The following is a 15,916-nucleotide window of genomic DNA, read 5'->3' on the forward strand; positions in this document are numbered from 1 at the left end:
CACCTGCGTTGAGAACTGTTGAGCTCAGAGCAGATTGCAGCGTTGCAGGGCACCAAGCCATACCCGGTGTAAAAACTTCTGTGCTGCAGAGAAACGTCACCTGCACAGGCCCCATCAGCAAGAATCTTATTTCACGATGTATTCGTGGTTCAGAAACAGATTTAACTGCTGACGGGTTCTCCGTTTCATGTCATCTCTTCAAGATTCTCCAGAATGAACAACTGGATGAAATGTCTCCATTAGGCAGTAAAGAGATCCCAGCGGTCAGTCAGGCCTGGTTCACAACCAAAGAAGATAAGGATTCCCTAACCAACAAAGGTGGGACTCGTGACTGAGAGCTAGAGGGGCCATCCTGTGTGCAGAAAGCTTTCACTGAAGTCTTTTTGAGCTTGTGCTGTCTGAGGTAGACATAGGAATCGGGATCATCCTACAGCACAGCCTTTCTCAGCCCTGGCCACAATCACCTCATGTCCATGTAACTCCCTCCCACTCACTTTCCCCATTTCCTCTTACACCCTCCCCCTATATATCCCCCCTTTCACTCACTCTCCCCCCCCCCCAAAAAAAAAAACAAAAACTCCTCCTCTGGCTCTCACTCTTCCCTCTGACACTTGCTCTCACCCTTCCCTCTGATACTCACTCTCACCCTTCCCCCTCCCCCCAAACTTCCTCTGGCACTCGCTCTCACCCTCCCCTCAAACCCCCTCTGGCACTCGCTCTCACCTTCCCCCTCTCCCCAAACTCCCTCTGGCATTCACTTTCACCTTCACCCTCTCTCCAAACTCTCTCTGACACTCACTTTCACCTTCCCCCTCTCTCCAAACTCCCTCTGACACTCACTCTCACTCTTTCCTCTGACACTCACTTTCACCTTCCCCCTCTCCCCAAACTCCCTCTGACATTCACTTTCACCTTCCTCCTCTCCCCAAACTCTCCCCAAACTCTCTCTGACACTCACTTTCAGCTTCCCCCTCTCCCCAAACTCCCTCTGACACTCATTCACAACCTTTCCTCTGGCACTCACTCTTACCCTTCCCCCCCTCCTCAAACTCCCTCTGGTACTCACTCTTACCCTCCCCCTCCTCCCCAAACTCCCTCTGCCACTCACTCTCACCCTTCCTGTCTCCTTCTGGACCTCACTCTCCACCTCCTCCTCCCCCCAAATTCCCACTGGCACTCACTCTCACTCTTCCCCTTCCCCCTCCAAACTCCTTCTGGCATTCACTCTCACCCTTCCCCCTCCTCCCAAACTCCCTCTGGCAGTTGCTCTCCGCCTCCTCTCCTCCATACTCCCTCTGGCACTCACTCTCACCCTTCCCCCTCCTCCCAAACTCCCTCTGGCAGTTGCTCTCCGCCTCCTCTCCTCCATACTCCCTCTGGCACTCACTCTTCTCATCCTCCCTTCTCACTGTTGCTTGTTGAAATGTTACTTTATTCCTTATTATTAGATGCTATAAATGTATTATTTGTATGAAAATATTTAAAAGTTGTTGCATGTAAATGCAGTTACCCAGTGGAAATCATACATACATTTTTCCATGTTTATATCCATTGGTTTTTGGTTTTTTGTACATCTTTGAATTTTCTTTACAGAAAAATAAAAATAACATGTTGTTATTAATATGGGGAGACAAAATGTGAATAGTGATGGAGAACAGAAAAACGAAAAAGAACATAAGACTTGCCATACGGGTCAGACCAAAGGTCCATCAAGCCCAGTATCCTGTGTCCAACAGTGACCAATCCAGGTCACAAGCACCTGGCAGGATCCCAAGGGGTAGATAAGATTCCAAGCTGCTTATCCCAAGAATAAGCAGGGGATTTCTGCAGCTCCACCTTAATATAATGGTTAATGGACTTTTCTTCCAGGAACTTGTCCAAACCTTTTTTTAAATGCAGCTACACCGACAGCTTTCACCACATCCTCTGGCAATGAATTCCAGAGCTTAATTATGCGTTGAGTAAAAAAGCATTTTCTCTTATTAGTTTTAAAGGTATCACATAGTAACTTCATTGTGTGACCCCTGGTCTTTGTACTCTTTGAAAGAGTAAACAACTGATTAACGTTTACTTGTTCCATTCCACTCATTATTTTATAGCTCTCTATCATATCTCCCCTCAGCCGTCTCTTCTCCAGGCTAAAGATAAGAACTTAAGATTTAAGCGAAGACCATAAGATTAAACAATTACCTAACTGATAGGTTGAATATAAACACACACAAAGGAGGATTTTAAAAGTGTTACACGCGTGACCCTTTTAAACCCGCTCCTGCGTGCACCGAGCCTATTTCGCATAGGCTCGACGATGCGCGCAAGCCCTGGGATGCTTGTAAGTCCCGGGGCTTGAAAAAATGGGCGGAGCGGGGAGAGGTTGGGCGTGGCCAGAGGCCTCTCCACTGCCGCTGGGCCCAGGGATCGCGTGCTGGCACCTGGCCGGCGCGCACAACCTACGCCTGTCCAGAGGCAGGTGTAAATAATAAAATTAAGGTGGGGGGATTTAGGTAGGGCTGGGGGGCGGGTTAGATAGGGGAAGGGGGGGGCGGAAGGAAGGTTCCCTCTGAGGCCGCTCCGGAGCGGCCTCGGAGGAAACGGGGAAAGCCATCTGGGCTCCCCTAGGGCTCGGCTTGTGCACCCCCTTGCGTGCGCCGACCCCAGATTTTATAACATGCGCAGATATTAAAATCCGGCCCACAGAGAATATAAAATATAATTAAAAACCCAACTTAGGCTTTTCAGCATATTGCTCCTCAACTCTGGAACTGCCTTCCAAAGGAGCTTTGGCTGGTAATTAATTTTGAGTTTCAGGAAGTTCATTTTAGTGTTTGTGTTTGTTATTTTATGTGCTGTTTTATCTGTTGCACTTGTATTGTGCTTTTATTATAGTTCTTGCCATTTTGCAGTTGCAGCTGTGCTTGGTTATTTTCTGATTTTATTTGTTTGATGTTTCGTTGTGATAAATTCATGCTTTGTGTTTCTTCTGTTGGTCAGGATACCTTTTGATTGGCTCACCCTTGCTGCAGGCAATTTTATTTTTTATGTATCTAATCTGTTTTTCACAGCCCAAAGCGGAGAATACAATTTATCATGAGATATTCTGACAAACAGAAGAAACACAAAGCAAGAATAACATGCAGGACAAGCAACTCAAAGTGGAGATCGAACAGTCTGAGCATTTTCTGTCTCTTTGCAAGAAAAGAGGCAGCTAGATCCCTTTGGAAAGTTGCCTTTTCTTTGTTTTTAAAAAATAAAACTTGATTTTCCTTTTTTTTTTTTTTTGCGGTTGTAATACATGCAGTACCTGAATGTAATCTACTTTGAAGTGCTGAAAAGTGGAATATTAAAGCAAAAAAAACCTTAAATATGAATCCATGTATTTCCTTTCAACTGAGGTTAGCAAAACAAACCCTGTTCATCCAGGTTTTGCCTCAGAATATATTTAACATGGAGAATTCCTGCAACTGAATTAAAACTTCCAGGTGCTCAGTATTATTCAATTTACAGAAAAAATAATTCTCTGGGCATTGCAAATCTAGCTGACAATTTGGAAAATCCTCAGCTGTTTTAAATGGATAGCACTGCTCCTTATTTCCTGATCACAGTAATTCTTTTAATTATGCCGATTTCTTAGTCTTAGCAAAAGCTAAATCACTTCTGTTTAAATGGAATTGCTTTTCCGTCTTCTTGGTAGGTCATAAATGGAAGCAGGGCATGTGGTCGAAAGAAGAGATCGATCTTTTAATGAGTAACATTGAGCAGTATTTAAAGGTACTTGGTAATGTTGTGGCTACATATTGGGGCGTAGGCTGTAAAACTGCTGGGTGGGTTCTACAATGTGCATAGGGGGGAGCAGTTTTTAAAAACATTTGGTTTTTGCTTGTATGCCCTTGCTTCTCCGCGGGCATACAAGCTTCTTTCCAAAGGGAAATTTCCCCCAGAGTTTGAGAATTCAGGGGCTGACAGGCAGCAGGGATCATTTTGTGCCTGCAGACTTTGCAGCTGCTTGCAGTGGGGTACTTTTACCGGCAGCTGCTTGCGGTGGGGTACTTTTACCGGCAGCTGCTTGCGGTGGGGTACTTTTACCGGCAGCTGCTTGCAGTGGGGTACTTTTACCGGCAGCTGCTTGCGGTGGGGTACTTTTACCTGCAGCTGCTTGCGGTGGGATACTTTTACCTGCAGCTGCTTGCGGTGGGGTACTTTTACCGGCAGCTGCTTGCGGTGGGGTACTTTTACCGGCAGCTGCTTGCGGTGGGGTACTTTTACCGGCAGCTGCTTGCGGTGGGGTACTTTTACCGGCAGCTGCTTGCGGCGGGGTACTTTTACCGGCAGCTGCTCGCGGTGGGGTACTTTTACCTATAGCTGCTTGCGGCGGGGTACTTTTTACCAGCAGCTGCCAGTTCTGTCTGGGTAACTACTTCATTGCCAGGTGCAACTGAATAAATTCCTTCCCTTTGCACTCCTTGAATGTTGAAATCCTGTTTTTACGTTGGTGGATGTGAGGGGATTTTCTGCTGGGCGGGTGGGGAAGGCTGGCCCCCTTTTATTTTTTTCTTTTTTTTGCTGCCCAAAGGTTCGAAATTGCCCCCCATATCGCTCGGCAAATGCACATATGCAGAAACTCTGTATTCATGTAACAAATGTTCCTTTAGAACATGCTCTGTCTGTATCATGCTTGCAGACTTCGGGTTTACAAGCTGTTCTCATGCTACATTTTGGTATATGTTTAGATATGGGGGATTTGTGTCTAAACCGCGCAATTTATAAAGCTGAAGCTAGCACGTAGGGCTTTCTGGTTGGCTTTGGAAAGGTTTTAGTGCGTGAAAACGTGTGTTCAATGTTTTGCTTTTCTAGGCACGTGGCATAAAAGATGCCACAGAAATCATCTTTGAGATGTCAAAGGACGAGAGGAAAGACTTTTACAGAACGATAGCATGGGGCCTGAACCGCCCGCTCTTTGCCGTGTACAGACGGGTGCTCCGCATGTATGACGACAGGAACCATGTGGGAAAGTAAGAATCGCAGGAATGGTGCTAATGCTGTCTGCTGTCCTGGAGTAGGAATTGGACCCCCTTAGGCTCTGGCCTGCATGCTGAAAAGGCACAGATCACTCTTGGGGTGCAGTTTTGCCTTGCGATATCTTGTTTGTGCCAGTTATGTATTTAAAACCCACGATATGTCTTGTTTTGGAAGTATAATTGCAAAAAAAAATTCTAATATTGCAGATTATGTCTGCCATTGCCGTTTAAACCTAGGACAAGCAGATGGTTAAAGCTGATGTATTACTGTGGTTAGACAGGCAGATAACTTCTTTTACAGAGCATCCTGATAATGATTCTGCATGTTCCGTAAAAGATCTGCAGCCTGCCGTACACCTACATAAGATTTAAAACATCTTAAAGCAGCTTTTATGTTAACTGAACGTTTTTTGGCCACTATAGACTTTGCCGTGAGTTATCTAACTCTGTTATGTAGCACTACATACAGTGAACTGGATATATGGGGGGTTTCGGAGCTCAAAATGCAATCCTTATTTTAGATATTTTCTCATCCTTTTTGTTGGGTGATTGCGGCCTTCACTGCAAGCTCTTATGCCGTCTCCCTTAGTGGGGAAGGAGGGCTTCCTTTATATATTTTAGATATTTTCTCATCCTTTTTGTTGGGTGATAGCGGCCTTCACTGCAAGCTCTTATGCCGGTCTCCCTTAGTGGGGAAGGAGGGCTTCCTTTAACATAGCTGCCGGGCTGTGCCGCTGCCGGAGAATGTGCCATGCTCGCTGAAAAGGGGAGGCATTTCAATTCAACCTACAGCGGCAGCTGTATGGCCCCGGAGACCAAGGTGCCCTTCGCATAGCCCAGGTCACTCCTAGGCTTTTAATTCTTGTATATTTTTGCCGGTATTTAAAACTGAAGATGAAATGGTAGTTTTTTTCCCCTAATATATTTAGCTCCGGTGTTCTGGATGGGATTGGTTCCCTTTCTCCCCAGATCTGCCCTCCTCGTGCTCTTGTGCAAACAACATGAGCGCAAAGCAGAAGTGACGGCATATCTCCGAAGCTAGGAGGAAGACTTGCGATTACTTACCTGGAAAGAAAGAGGGCGGGATTACTGTGGTCCTGGTTATTAGCACGCCCTGCTTGATTTCACCGGAAATGATTGCTGCTGGTTTTGGGGTGCACCTTATTTCTCTGTTTTCTCGTTACTTCATAGATACACTCCTGAAGAAATCGAAAGGCTGAGAGAGTAAGTGTCGCTCGCTTGCTTGCTTGCTGAGGTTGCTGTGGTAGAGATTTCCCTGGGAACGTTTTTGGGATGCTTTGCCTGGCATGGCCTCCGTCCAGATCCAGGCCATCCAAAGTGACGGCTGAGGAGCTCGCAGGGTTCAGTCAGGCCAGGACCGTTACCAGCCGAGCTGCTGCAGTTTGTGTTCGCTTTTGCATACACCTGCATAGGGGGATTAGTACATTAAGGTTTGATTTAGAAAATACCAAATTGAGTTATTTCTGTAATTGGCTGCATGAGCTTGATGTGGGAAAATAGCGTGAGGGCAAAGTGGAAGAGAAATTTGTGGAGGTGGGGAGACGCGCAATTCCTAGCATTTTCCTCATTCCAGAAAAGGTTTTCTTCAGTTCTTCCTAACCAGATATTTTCCTTTTCCTGATGTGTGGCTACATTGCTGCTTCCTCTCTTTCTGCCCTACCCAGAGCCCTTACCCTGTTCTTCAGATAGGATCTCCCATTCCCTGCACGTACCCGGATCAGTCCAGACAGTGGATGGAGTCAGAGAAAAGCTTGAAGGGTGCTCTCTTATAGCCTGGAGCGCCCTCTGCGTCCCTTCAGTATTTCTCTGACTCCAGCAGATGAAGGTTGCAGAACATGCGGGTCCCCATTTCAGCTACAGCAGGATAGAAGTTTAGATTTCTCTCTCTCATTCCTTCTTAATTTCTTTCACTGTCTGGATGGATCAAGTTTAAAAAAAAAAAAAAAATTGGGTTTCTGGCTTCTCAGTCACTTCCAAACTTGCAGACAGAACTGGGAGCAGTATTACCTGGCATTTTGCAGAGTAGATTTGGTAAGTTTTTGTACCTTTTTCCTTCTCAGGCTTCTCTGACTTCCAGGGGTGAATGTTGGTGGTCCAACCTCTCCCGCCTCACGACGGCGCGCTGCCCTGAGACGCCGCCTTCATCGGCTAGCAGAGAGGCGACATTCCTCTGCTTTTTGTAAAAAGCCAAGTCGTTGTTTTCTGAGCGGAGGTTCTCGTACCCGCTCCTGCCAGGCTCTGGGGGTGTTTCTTATTTATTACCAGACTTTCCCTTCCCCCATGCCGCTCTCAGCACGATGTGCTGCCTGCAGAGTGCCCGGGACGCGGCTCTCCTGTGAAGGCATTTGTTCGAGGTGCCTCCCCAGCAGGGGCGGTCCCTCGAGGCCGGCTGGACATTCGGCTTTGCGTTCCCAGATGCGACTGCTCACTGGGGGGCCGGCCCCGATCCCATCTAGCGCAGGAACGGTGGCCATTTTGTTTTCAGAGCCGGGCACTCCGAGGCAGCCAAATGAGGATTCAGACAGCGGTTTTTCTCCTTCCCCACCGGTTTTAACTCCCGTTAACACCAGGGGACCTTCCTACCATTCCTCACTCAGGACCTCCACTTCAGTGAATTTTGTGCTTCTTTTGCACAGGATTTTGTGCCTCTTTTGCACAGGATGCATCTTCAGGCCCCCCTCCTCCTAAGGTGATTAGATTGACAGATCCTCTGCAGTCTGTGGCAGTTCCTCAGGGGTCCACTGCATCTCCTCAGGGATCCTCCCAAGTCAGGGTGGTCCCCCATCCGGATCCCTCTCCCCAGGGTGCTCTGGGGCCGGACCAGGATGATCTGACTTCTCACATGCACATGGAAGGGGATGACCTTAGGGTTTTATGCCTGTTTCAGAGGGATGAACTTGATTCTCTCATTCCCCATGTCCTAGCAGAGTTGGTCTAGGGGAATGGAACAACTCCCCTATGAGGAAAGACTAAAGAGGTTAGGACTTTTCAGCTTGGAGAAGAGACGACTGAGGGGGGATATGATAGAGGTGTTTAAAATCATGAGAGGTCTAGAACAGGTAGATGTGAATCGGTTATTTACTCTTTCGGATAGTAGAAAGACTAGGGGGCACTCCATGAAGTTAGCATGGGGCACATTTAAAACTAATCGGAGAAAGTTCTTTTTTACTCAACGCACAATTAAACTCTGGAATTTGTTGCCAGAGGATGTGGTTAGTGCAGTTAGTATAGCTGTGTTTAAAAAAGGATTGGATAAGTTCTTGGAGGAGAAGTCCATTACCTGCTATTAAGTTCACGTAGAGAATAGCCACTGCCATTAGCAATGGTTACATGGAATAGACTTAGTTTTTGGGTACTTGCCAGGTTCTTATGGCCTGGATTGGCCACTGTTGGAAACAGGATGCTGGGCTTGATGGACCCTTGGTCTGACCCAGTATGGCATTTTCTTATGTCTTATGGATATTGAGGCTCCACAGGATCCACCTGGCACCAGTACGGGGGCCACGAAAGGGGACCCCGTCTTTGCCGGAATGCGTCCACCAGCGAAAATGTTTCCGTTTCATCCTATGCTCCTTCAATTGCTATTCAGAGAATGGGATTCACCAGAGTCTAGTCTGAGAGTAGGAAGGGCTATGGACAAGCTCTATTCTCTCCCGGAGGAATTCCTAGAACTCCTCAAAGTCCCCAAGGTAGACGCGTTGGTAACTGCAGTCACAAAAAGGACTACCATCCCAGTCACGGGTGGAGCTGTCCTCAGAGACCTCCAGGATCGGAAGCTCGGTCTACCTCAAAAGGATTTTTGAGGTATCAGCCTTGGGGGTAAGAGCCACAGTGTGCAGCTCTTTATTGCAGCGCGCAGGTCTCAGATGGGTCCAACAGCTGCTCAGTGCTCAAGACCTGCCACAAGAGGAAGCGCAACAGGCGGAACGCCTAGAGGTGGTAAAAGCTTATGGAGTGGATGCGCCATATGACTTACTCCACGTCCTGGCTAGATCAATGGTATGAACAGTCTCTGCCAGGCGTATCCTCTGGCTCCGTAATTGGTCAGCTGATTCTTCGTCTAAGACTCAGCTGGGATCTCTCCCCTTCAAAGGCAAATTACTGTTTGGTGAGGATCTTGAACAACTCATCAAATCCCTGGGAGAGAACAAGGTACATAAGCTGCCGGAGGATCGTCCTCTGACCTCCAGGATGTTCAGTTCTACTAGAAGCCGATTCTGGGGTCAGCGGCATTTTCAACAGTCAAGACCAGCCTCTCAAAGACCTCCTTCCTCACGGTTGCAGTCCTGGTCTCATTCCTTTTGTGGTCGAAGACCAGCTCGAGAGAGCCTCCCTCAGGAGGCCTCTTCCAAGTCTTCCCAATGAAGAATTGCCGGCCCACTCTTCGATCCCCAGGATAGGGAGACGTCTCTCCCTCTTCTACGAGGAGTGGGTCAAAATTACTTCAGACCGATGGGTTCTGGATATTCTACAGCAGAATTTGCTTGACCCCTAAGGGACAGGTTTCTCTTCTCTCCCTGCGGCCAAGTGAAGAAACAACATGTAGTATGTCAGATGCTCGACCGGCTCATGGACTTAGGTGCCATTATTCCGTCTACTTCGTCTTCCCCAAAAAGGCAGACTCCTTCCGTCCAATCCTGGATCTCAAGATGGGTAACAGGGCCCTCAGGATCCCACATTTCATGATGGGGACTTACGCAATAGCGGTGGTACACCGCGGAGAATTCCTAGCCTCCTTGGACTTGATGGAGGCTTATCTGAACATCGCTTCCTTCACTTCAAAATCCTCGGTCAACATTTTCAATTTCAGGCCCTACCCTTCAGCCTAGCGACTGCTCCCCACACCTTCACCAAGGTCATAGTGGTGGTGGCAGCAGCCCTACGGAAGGATGGGGATTCTAGTCCACCCCTACCTGGACAACTGGCTCATTTAAGCAAAGTCCCTGGACCTTTGCCAGCGGGCGGTCGACAGTCTTGCAGCTCCTCTACTCTCTCAATTTTGCCAAGAGCAGCCTTACTCCCTCTGAGACACTCGACGACTTAGGAGCAAGGTTCAATACCAATTTGGGCAAAGTCTTCCTGCGACAGGACCGTGCTCAGTTGCTTATCTCTCAGGTACAGTGCTTCCGTTGCCTTTCACTCCCCACAGCATGGGACTATCTCCAGGTCCTGGGCTCGATGGCTTCAACTATAGATTTGGTTCCTTGGGCCTTTACGCATTTGCGTCCTTTGCAGAGGGCGTTACTCTCCCACTGGAAACCAGTATCTCAGGAGTTCCAAGCACTCCTGCTGCTGCCGGAAGTTGCCAAGGACAGCCTGAGCCGGTGGCTCAGTCTGGATCACTTGCTGCAGGGAATAGACTTGGAGATCCCACAGTGGGTGATCATCACCACGGATGCCAGCATTTCCAGATGGGGAGCTGTGTGTCAAACGCAGTTGGCCCAGGGACAATGGACGTCAGTGCAAGCGACGTGGCCGATCAATCGTCTCGAAACCAGAGCGGTTCGTCTTGCTTTGAAGCGTTTCTTCCCCCTAGTTCATCGCCAAGCCGTAAGGATACTCGCCATCAACGCCACTATGGTAGCGTACATCAACCGTCAAGGAGGAACAAAGAGCCGCCATATCTCTCAGGAGAAGGACAAGTTAATGGCGGGGGTGGTACTCCACCTCTCCCGCCTGGTGGCGTCCCACATAGCAGGAGTGGACAATGTCCAAGCGGATTTCTTAAGCCGTCAACACATAGATTCCAGAGAGTGGGAACTCTCAGAGAAAGCAGTGGCTCTCCTCTTTGCCTGGTGGGGGTAGCCCAAAACTCTGGAACTCCCTCCTAACCAAACTCAGAACTCAAGAAAACCTAAAAATCTTCAAAAAACATCTAAAAACATGGATGTTCACCAAAGCATACCAACTCACCCAATGAACAACACAACGCCAACACCCTCTGATCTAACCTGAAGAAAAAATGAAACTCAACACAAGTATGGGTTATAACAAAGAATAGAAACGTGAAAAAAAACTGAACGGAAACTAACCTGTTTGATATCCCTATGTTAACAATCTTTTGAACCTTTTGAAACCCTTGTTACCCTCCTTAACCTTATAACCTTTGTATTTTTGTAAACCGTTATGATGGTGAAACCGAATGACGGTATATAAAACTCGATATATAAATAAATAAATAAATAAATGTTATTTCCCTGTACGTACCAGGATCAGTCCAGGACACCTGGGTTGTGACTCCGCACCAGTAGATGGAGACAGACTAAAACTTGTGGGCGGAGCCATATATGCCCCTGTGCCAGTCACAGCCCCTCAGTCTTACTCTGTCTCCAGTAGATGGTGCAGGTCCGGTCACAGCCCTGCCTGCCCTGGTTCTGGTATTCCGTCAGGGTCGGTTCCTTTTTTGATTTGTTAGGCCAGTTTTAGGCTACGGATTTCTATTTGGGAATATTTTTTTTTTTCTTCTAAATTGTCCTTAGGTCCCTTTTGCCCTGCCTCCCAGGGGGGTTGTGAGGTTCTGAGGGGACCACCCCCCCCCTGGTTGAGGCCGCTGCTAGGGTCGAGGACCCAGCTGGCCTAGTAGCAGCGTCAGGGGTGACACCGGGGAGCCCGGTTCACTCACCCCTGCTGGATTAGGGCTCCAGGACCGTGGACAGCGACAGGCGCTTTTCTTAAAAAAAAAAAAAAAAAAGGTTTGTTTTATTTCTGTGCCGGCTCTCTCTTGCTTCACGTCGCCGCTCGTAGTGGGGGCGCCGCCGACGGGGGGAGGCCGTTCGTTCGAATTTTTTATTTTTTGTCGCTCCTCTTACCCCGTTTTCGCGCCTCTTCGCCGGCATGCCTCGCGGCTCGGTCTGCCGGGCCTGTGGCTCGGCGCGCGCGCGTCTGTGCGCGGCCTGCATCCCGGGCGGAGAGGGGTCGTCTGGGGCGCCTCGGGGGGCTCGTTCGCGGCCCGCGCGATCGCCTCCGTGCGGGGGGGGGGGCGCCGGAGAAAAGCCCCAAGAGCTTTTCCCGCTTAGTGCGGGAGTGGCGGCCATTTTGGCCACGGGCCGCGAAATGGCGCGGGAAACGGCAGAGCCTTCGGCCTTGCCTCCCGCGCTTTCCCCGCAGCGGATCGTGGTCGGAGGGGGTCCCTCGGGGGACACAGGGTCCCCGGGGAGTCCCGCTGATTTTTCCTCTGATTCGAGCTCGCTTTCGGAGGACCTTGCGCTTTTGTTGCGCAAGGTCCTGAAATACAAAAAAAGCAAGCGCGGCCGGAGTGAGGCTCGCAGAGCTCCACCGCAGAAGAGGTCCAGGAAGCCCTCGGGGGTCGCGGAGGGGCCCCAGGGCGCCTTGCGGGGGAAGCGGCCTCCACGTGGCGTCCCACAGGAGGCGGACACCGATTCCTCCCCCGAGGCGGACGCTGATTCCTCTGAGGAAACCCAGAAGGGATCCGACGATGTGGGAGCGGACGGCTCCGCTACATCCGGCGTAGCAAAAGGCTCACAGGCAGTGGAGGGGGACGATCCCAAAGTGGTCAGGCTCTTCCGTAGGGATGAATTGCCACCTCTAATTCCAGCTATTATCCAGGAACTGGGAATAAACCCCCCTCCGGCGGTGGTTCGTCAGGAAGCGAACATGGATCCGGTCCTGTTAGGCCTCACAGGTCCGGCAGTTGCTTTTCCGTTCCATTTTTCTTCAACGGACATCATGTTCCGGGAATGGGACACTCCGGAGTTAGGGTTGAAGGTCAGCAAGGCCATGGACAAGCTTTACCCGCTCCCGGAGGATGCGCTGGACCTTCTCAAGTTTCCCAAGCTGGATTCGGCGGTTTTGGCGGTAACGAAGAGATCTACTATCCCGGTTACGGGTGCGACAGCCCTTCGGGACCTTCAGGACAGGAAGCTGGAAGTACAGCTCAAGAAGATTTTTGAGGTTTCAGCGCTAGGAATTCGGGCCGCCATGTGTACGAATTTCGCTTTGAGAGCTGGCTTACGCTGGGCTCAGGTCCTTCAAGCCAATGCGGATCTTTCGGCAGACGAGGCAGCGCAAGCGGATAAGTTGGAAGCGGTAATAGCATATGGCGCAGATGCACTCCACGATCTGCTGCGCACTTCGTCTAGATCCATGGTGGCGGCTGTCTCGGCGCGCCGCCTCCTGTGGCTACGCAACTGGGCGGCGGATGGCTCTTCTAAGGCTCACCTCGGGGCGCTGCCATTCAAGGGTAAATTGCTGTTTGGCAAGGAATTAGATGACTTGATGGCTTCCCTGGGGGAAAATAGGGCTTTCAGGTTGCCCGAAGATAGATCCAGGTCACGGACTTCCTTTACAGCCAGGTCCCGCTTTCGTGGGCCCAGGAAGGCGCGACCTCAAAGGTCATCGGGGCACTCGTACAGGTCTTCCTCCTCTCGTACCCCACAGTGGCAGCAGCAGCAGTCCTTTCGTGGGAGGCGCTTTGGTAGACCAGGGGGTGCCCTGGCCATCACGGCGCCCAAATCTTCACAATGAAAGGGGGTCGGCCCTTCTCCCGCCGCAGCCTCAGCACGCCGCTCCCAACGTCGGGGCGCGGTTGCTGTCGTTTTACGAGAGATGGGCCGGAATAACGTCGGACCAGTGGGTCCTCACCGTGATAAGACACGGCTACGCGTTAGATTTTGCTCGCATTCTAGTGGACAAGTTCCTTGTGTCACCCTGCAAGGCTCCCGAGAAGAAGACGGCGGTGCTAGACACCATCCGCCGCTTAGAGGACTTGGGAGCTATCTCCCCCGTTCCGGTCAGCCAACAAGGCAAAGGCCGTTACTCCATTTATTTCATTGTACCAAAGAAGGACGGCACGTCCCGACCAATTCTGGATCTCAAAGGGGTGAACCGATGCCTTCGCGTTCCTCGCTTCAAAATGGAGACGATCCGGTCAGTCATCGCCGCGGTCCGGCCAGGCGAGTTCCTGGCCTCCCTGGACCTCACGGAGGCGTATCTTCACATAGGCATCCAGCCGTCGTTCCAACGCTTCCTCAGATTCTGCATTCTGGGTCGGCATTACCAGTTTCGGGCGCTCCATTTTGGGCTCGCAACGGCCCCTCGTACTTTCACGAAGGTGATGGTCGTGGTGGCGGCGCAACTGCGCCGAGAAGGTCTCCAGGTCCATCCGTATCTGGACGATTGGTTGATTAGGGCGAAGTCCGAAGATCAGTGTCGGATGGCGGTGGCCAGGGTCCTCCATCTGTTGCAGTCCCTGGGATGGGTGGTCAACTTCAGCAAGAGTCATCTGACACCCACGCAGACCTTGGAATATCTGGGAGCTCTTTTTGACACGAAGCAGGGCAAGGTGTTTCTGTCGCTCGAACGGATGGTCAAATTGCAAACTCAGGTACAACGCTTGTTGTCTCTCCGCCAGCCGCGGGTCTGCGACTACCTTACGGTCCTCGGGTCTATGGCTTCCACGCTGGTGCCATGGGCGTTCGCTCATCTGCGACCCTTACAGTCATCCTTGCTTTCCCGCTGGAAGCCGGTCTCGGAGGATTTCCACTTACCGCTTCCTCTAGCGGGACACGAGAGGTCCAGCCTGCGTTGGTGGCTGGACCCCAGTCATCTTTCCGCTGGAGTCTCTCTCCTGGTGCCCAGTTGGACAGTGGTGACCACGGATGCCAGCCTCTCCGGTTGGGGAGCGGTCTGCCTAGGGAGCTCAGTTCAAGGCCTATGGTCAGTGTCGCAAGCCCAGTGGTCTATCAATCGCCTAGAGACCAGAGCGGTCCGTCTGGCCCTGCAGGCTTTTCTACCATTGCTGCGGGGAAAGGCAGTCCGAGTGTTGTCGGACAATGCGACCACCGTGGCATACATCAACCGGCAGGGGGGGACCCGGAGCCCCCAGGTGGCAGAAGAAGCTCAGCGCTTGATGGCCTGGTCGGAGCTACATCTCAGCAACCTCGCAGCGTCTCACATTGCGGGAGTCGACAACGTGCAGGCGGACTATCTCAGCCGTCATCGTCTGGATCCCGGAGAGTGGGAGCTGGGGGACGAAGCGTTTCTTCTCATTTGCGAAACGTGGGGGGGTGCCCCACATGGATCTGATGGCCACGTGGCACAACGCGAAGGCCCCGCGATTTTACAGTCGACGTCGAGAGCGGGGGGCAGAAGGCGTCGATGCGTTGGTGCTTCCCTGGCCGACGGATGTGCTGCTCTACGTGTTTCCCCCGTGGCCGATGATCGGCAAGATTCTACGGCGCATAGAGTTGCATCCGACCAACGTGATCTTGGTGGCACCGGAGTGGCCTCGCCGGCCATGGTTCGCAGACCTCGTACAACTGGCAGTAGCGGCCCCCCTTCGGTTCCAAGGAATGGCGGCCCTACTCCATCAGGGCCCCGTCTGTTTGGAGGATGTGGATCACTTCTGTCTCGTGGCATGGCTTTTGAGAGGAATCGACTGAAGAGAAAAGGTTATTCAGATGCGGTGGTGGCCACGCTACTGCGTTCCAGGAAGCAGTCGACGTCTTTGGCTTACGTCCGTGTCTGGGTGGTCTTTGAGGACTGGTGCGTGCAGCGAGGGGTGGACCCCATCTCGGCTTCCGTCTCTGATGTTCTAGCGTTCCTCCAGGTGGGACTGGCCAAAGGTCTGGCGTGCAGTTCCCTACGGGTCCAAGTGGCGGCGCTGGGGTGTTTGCGAGGTAAGTCTCTGGCGCTTCACCCGGATATTGCTCGTTTTCTTCGGGGGGCTAAGCACCTTCGCCCCCCGTTACGTCTTCCTTGTCCGGCTTGGAACCTCAATTGGGTTCTCTCCGCTCTATGCACGGCGCCGTTTGAGCCCTTGAAACGCGCAACTCTTAAGGATCTCACTTTAAAAACGGCATTCTTGGTGGCGATTGCCTCGGCACGGCGTGTTTCCGAGTTGCAGGCCCTGTCCTGTAGGGAAC

General features: G+C 51.1%; 1 protein-coding gene across 5 annotated transcripts in view; it reads left to right on the top strand.

Annotated features, from left to right (window-relative positions):
* The window catches only part of DMTF1 (cyclin D binding myb like transcription factor 1), a 128,380-nt gene that overhangs the window by 44,332 nt on the left and 68,132 nt on the right, over window positions 1-15,916 (top strand). For all 5 annotated transcript variants that reach the window (XM_029615216.1, XM_029615215.1, XM_029615218.1 and 2 more), the window contains exons 5-8: window positions 204-318; window positions 3,689-3,765; window positions 4,849-5,006; window positions 6,204-6,236. In XM_029615216.1, the coding sequence (XP_029471076.1) occupies window positions 204-318; window positions 3,689-3,765; window positions 4,849-5,006; window positions 6,204-6,236 (383 nt within the window). The remainder of the gene's footprint in view (window positions 1-203; window positions 319-3,688; window positions 3,766-4,848; window positions 5,007-6,203; window positions 6,237-15,916) is intronic.

The sequence above is a fragment of the Rhinatrema bivittatum genome, chromosome 9 (genome assembly GCF_901001135.1).
Source record: "Rhinatrema bivittatum chromosome 9, aRhiBiv1.1, whole genome shotgun sequence".
In the NCBI taxonomy this organism is placed as follows: domain Eukaryota; kingdom Metazoa; phylum Chordata; class Amphibia; order Gymnophiona; family Rhinatrematidae; genus Rhinatrema; species Rhinatrema bivittatum.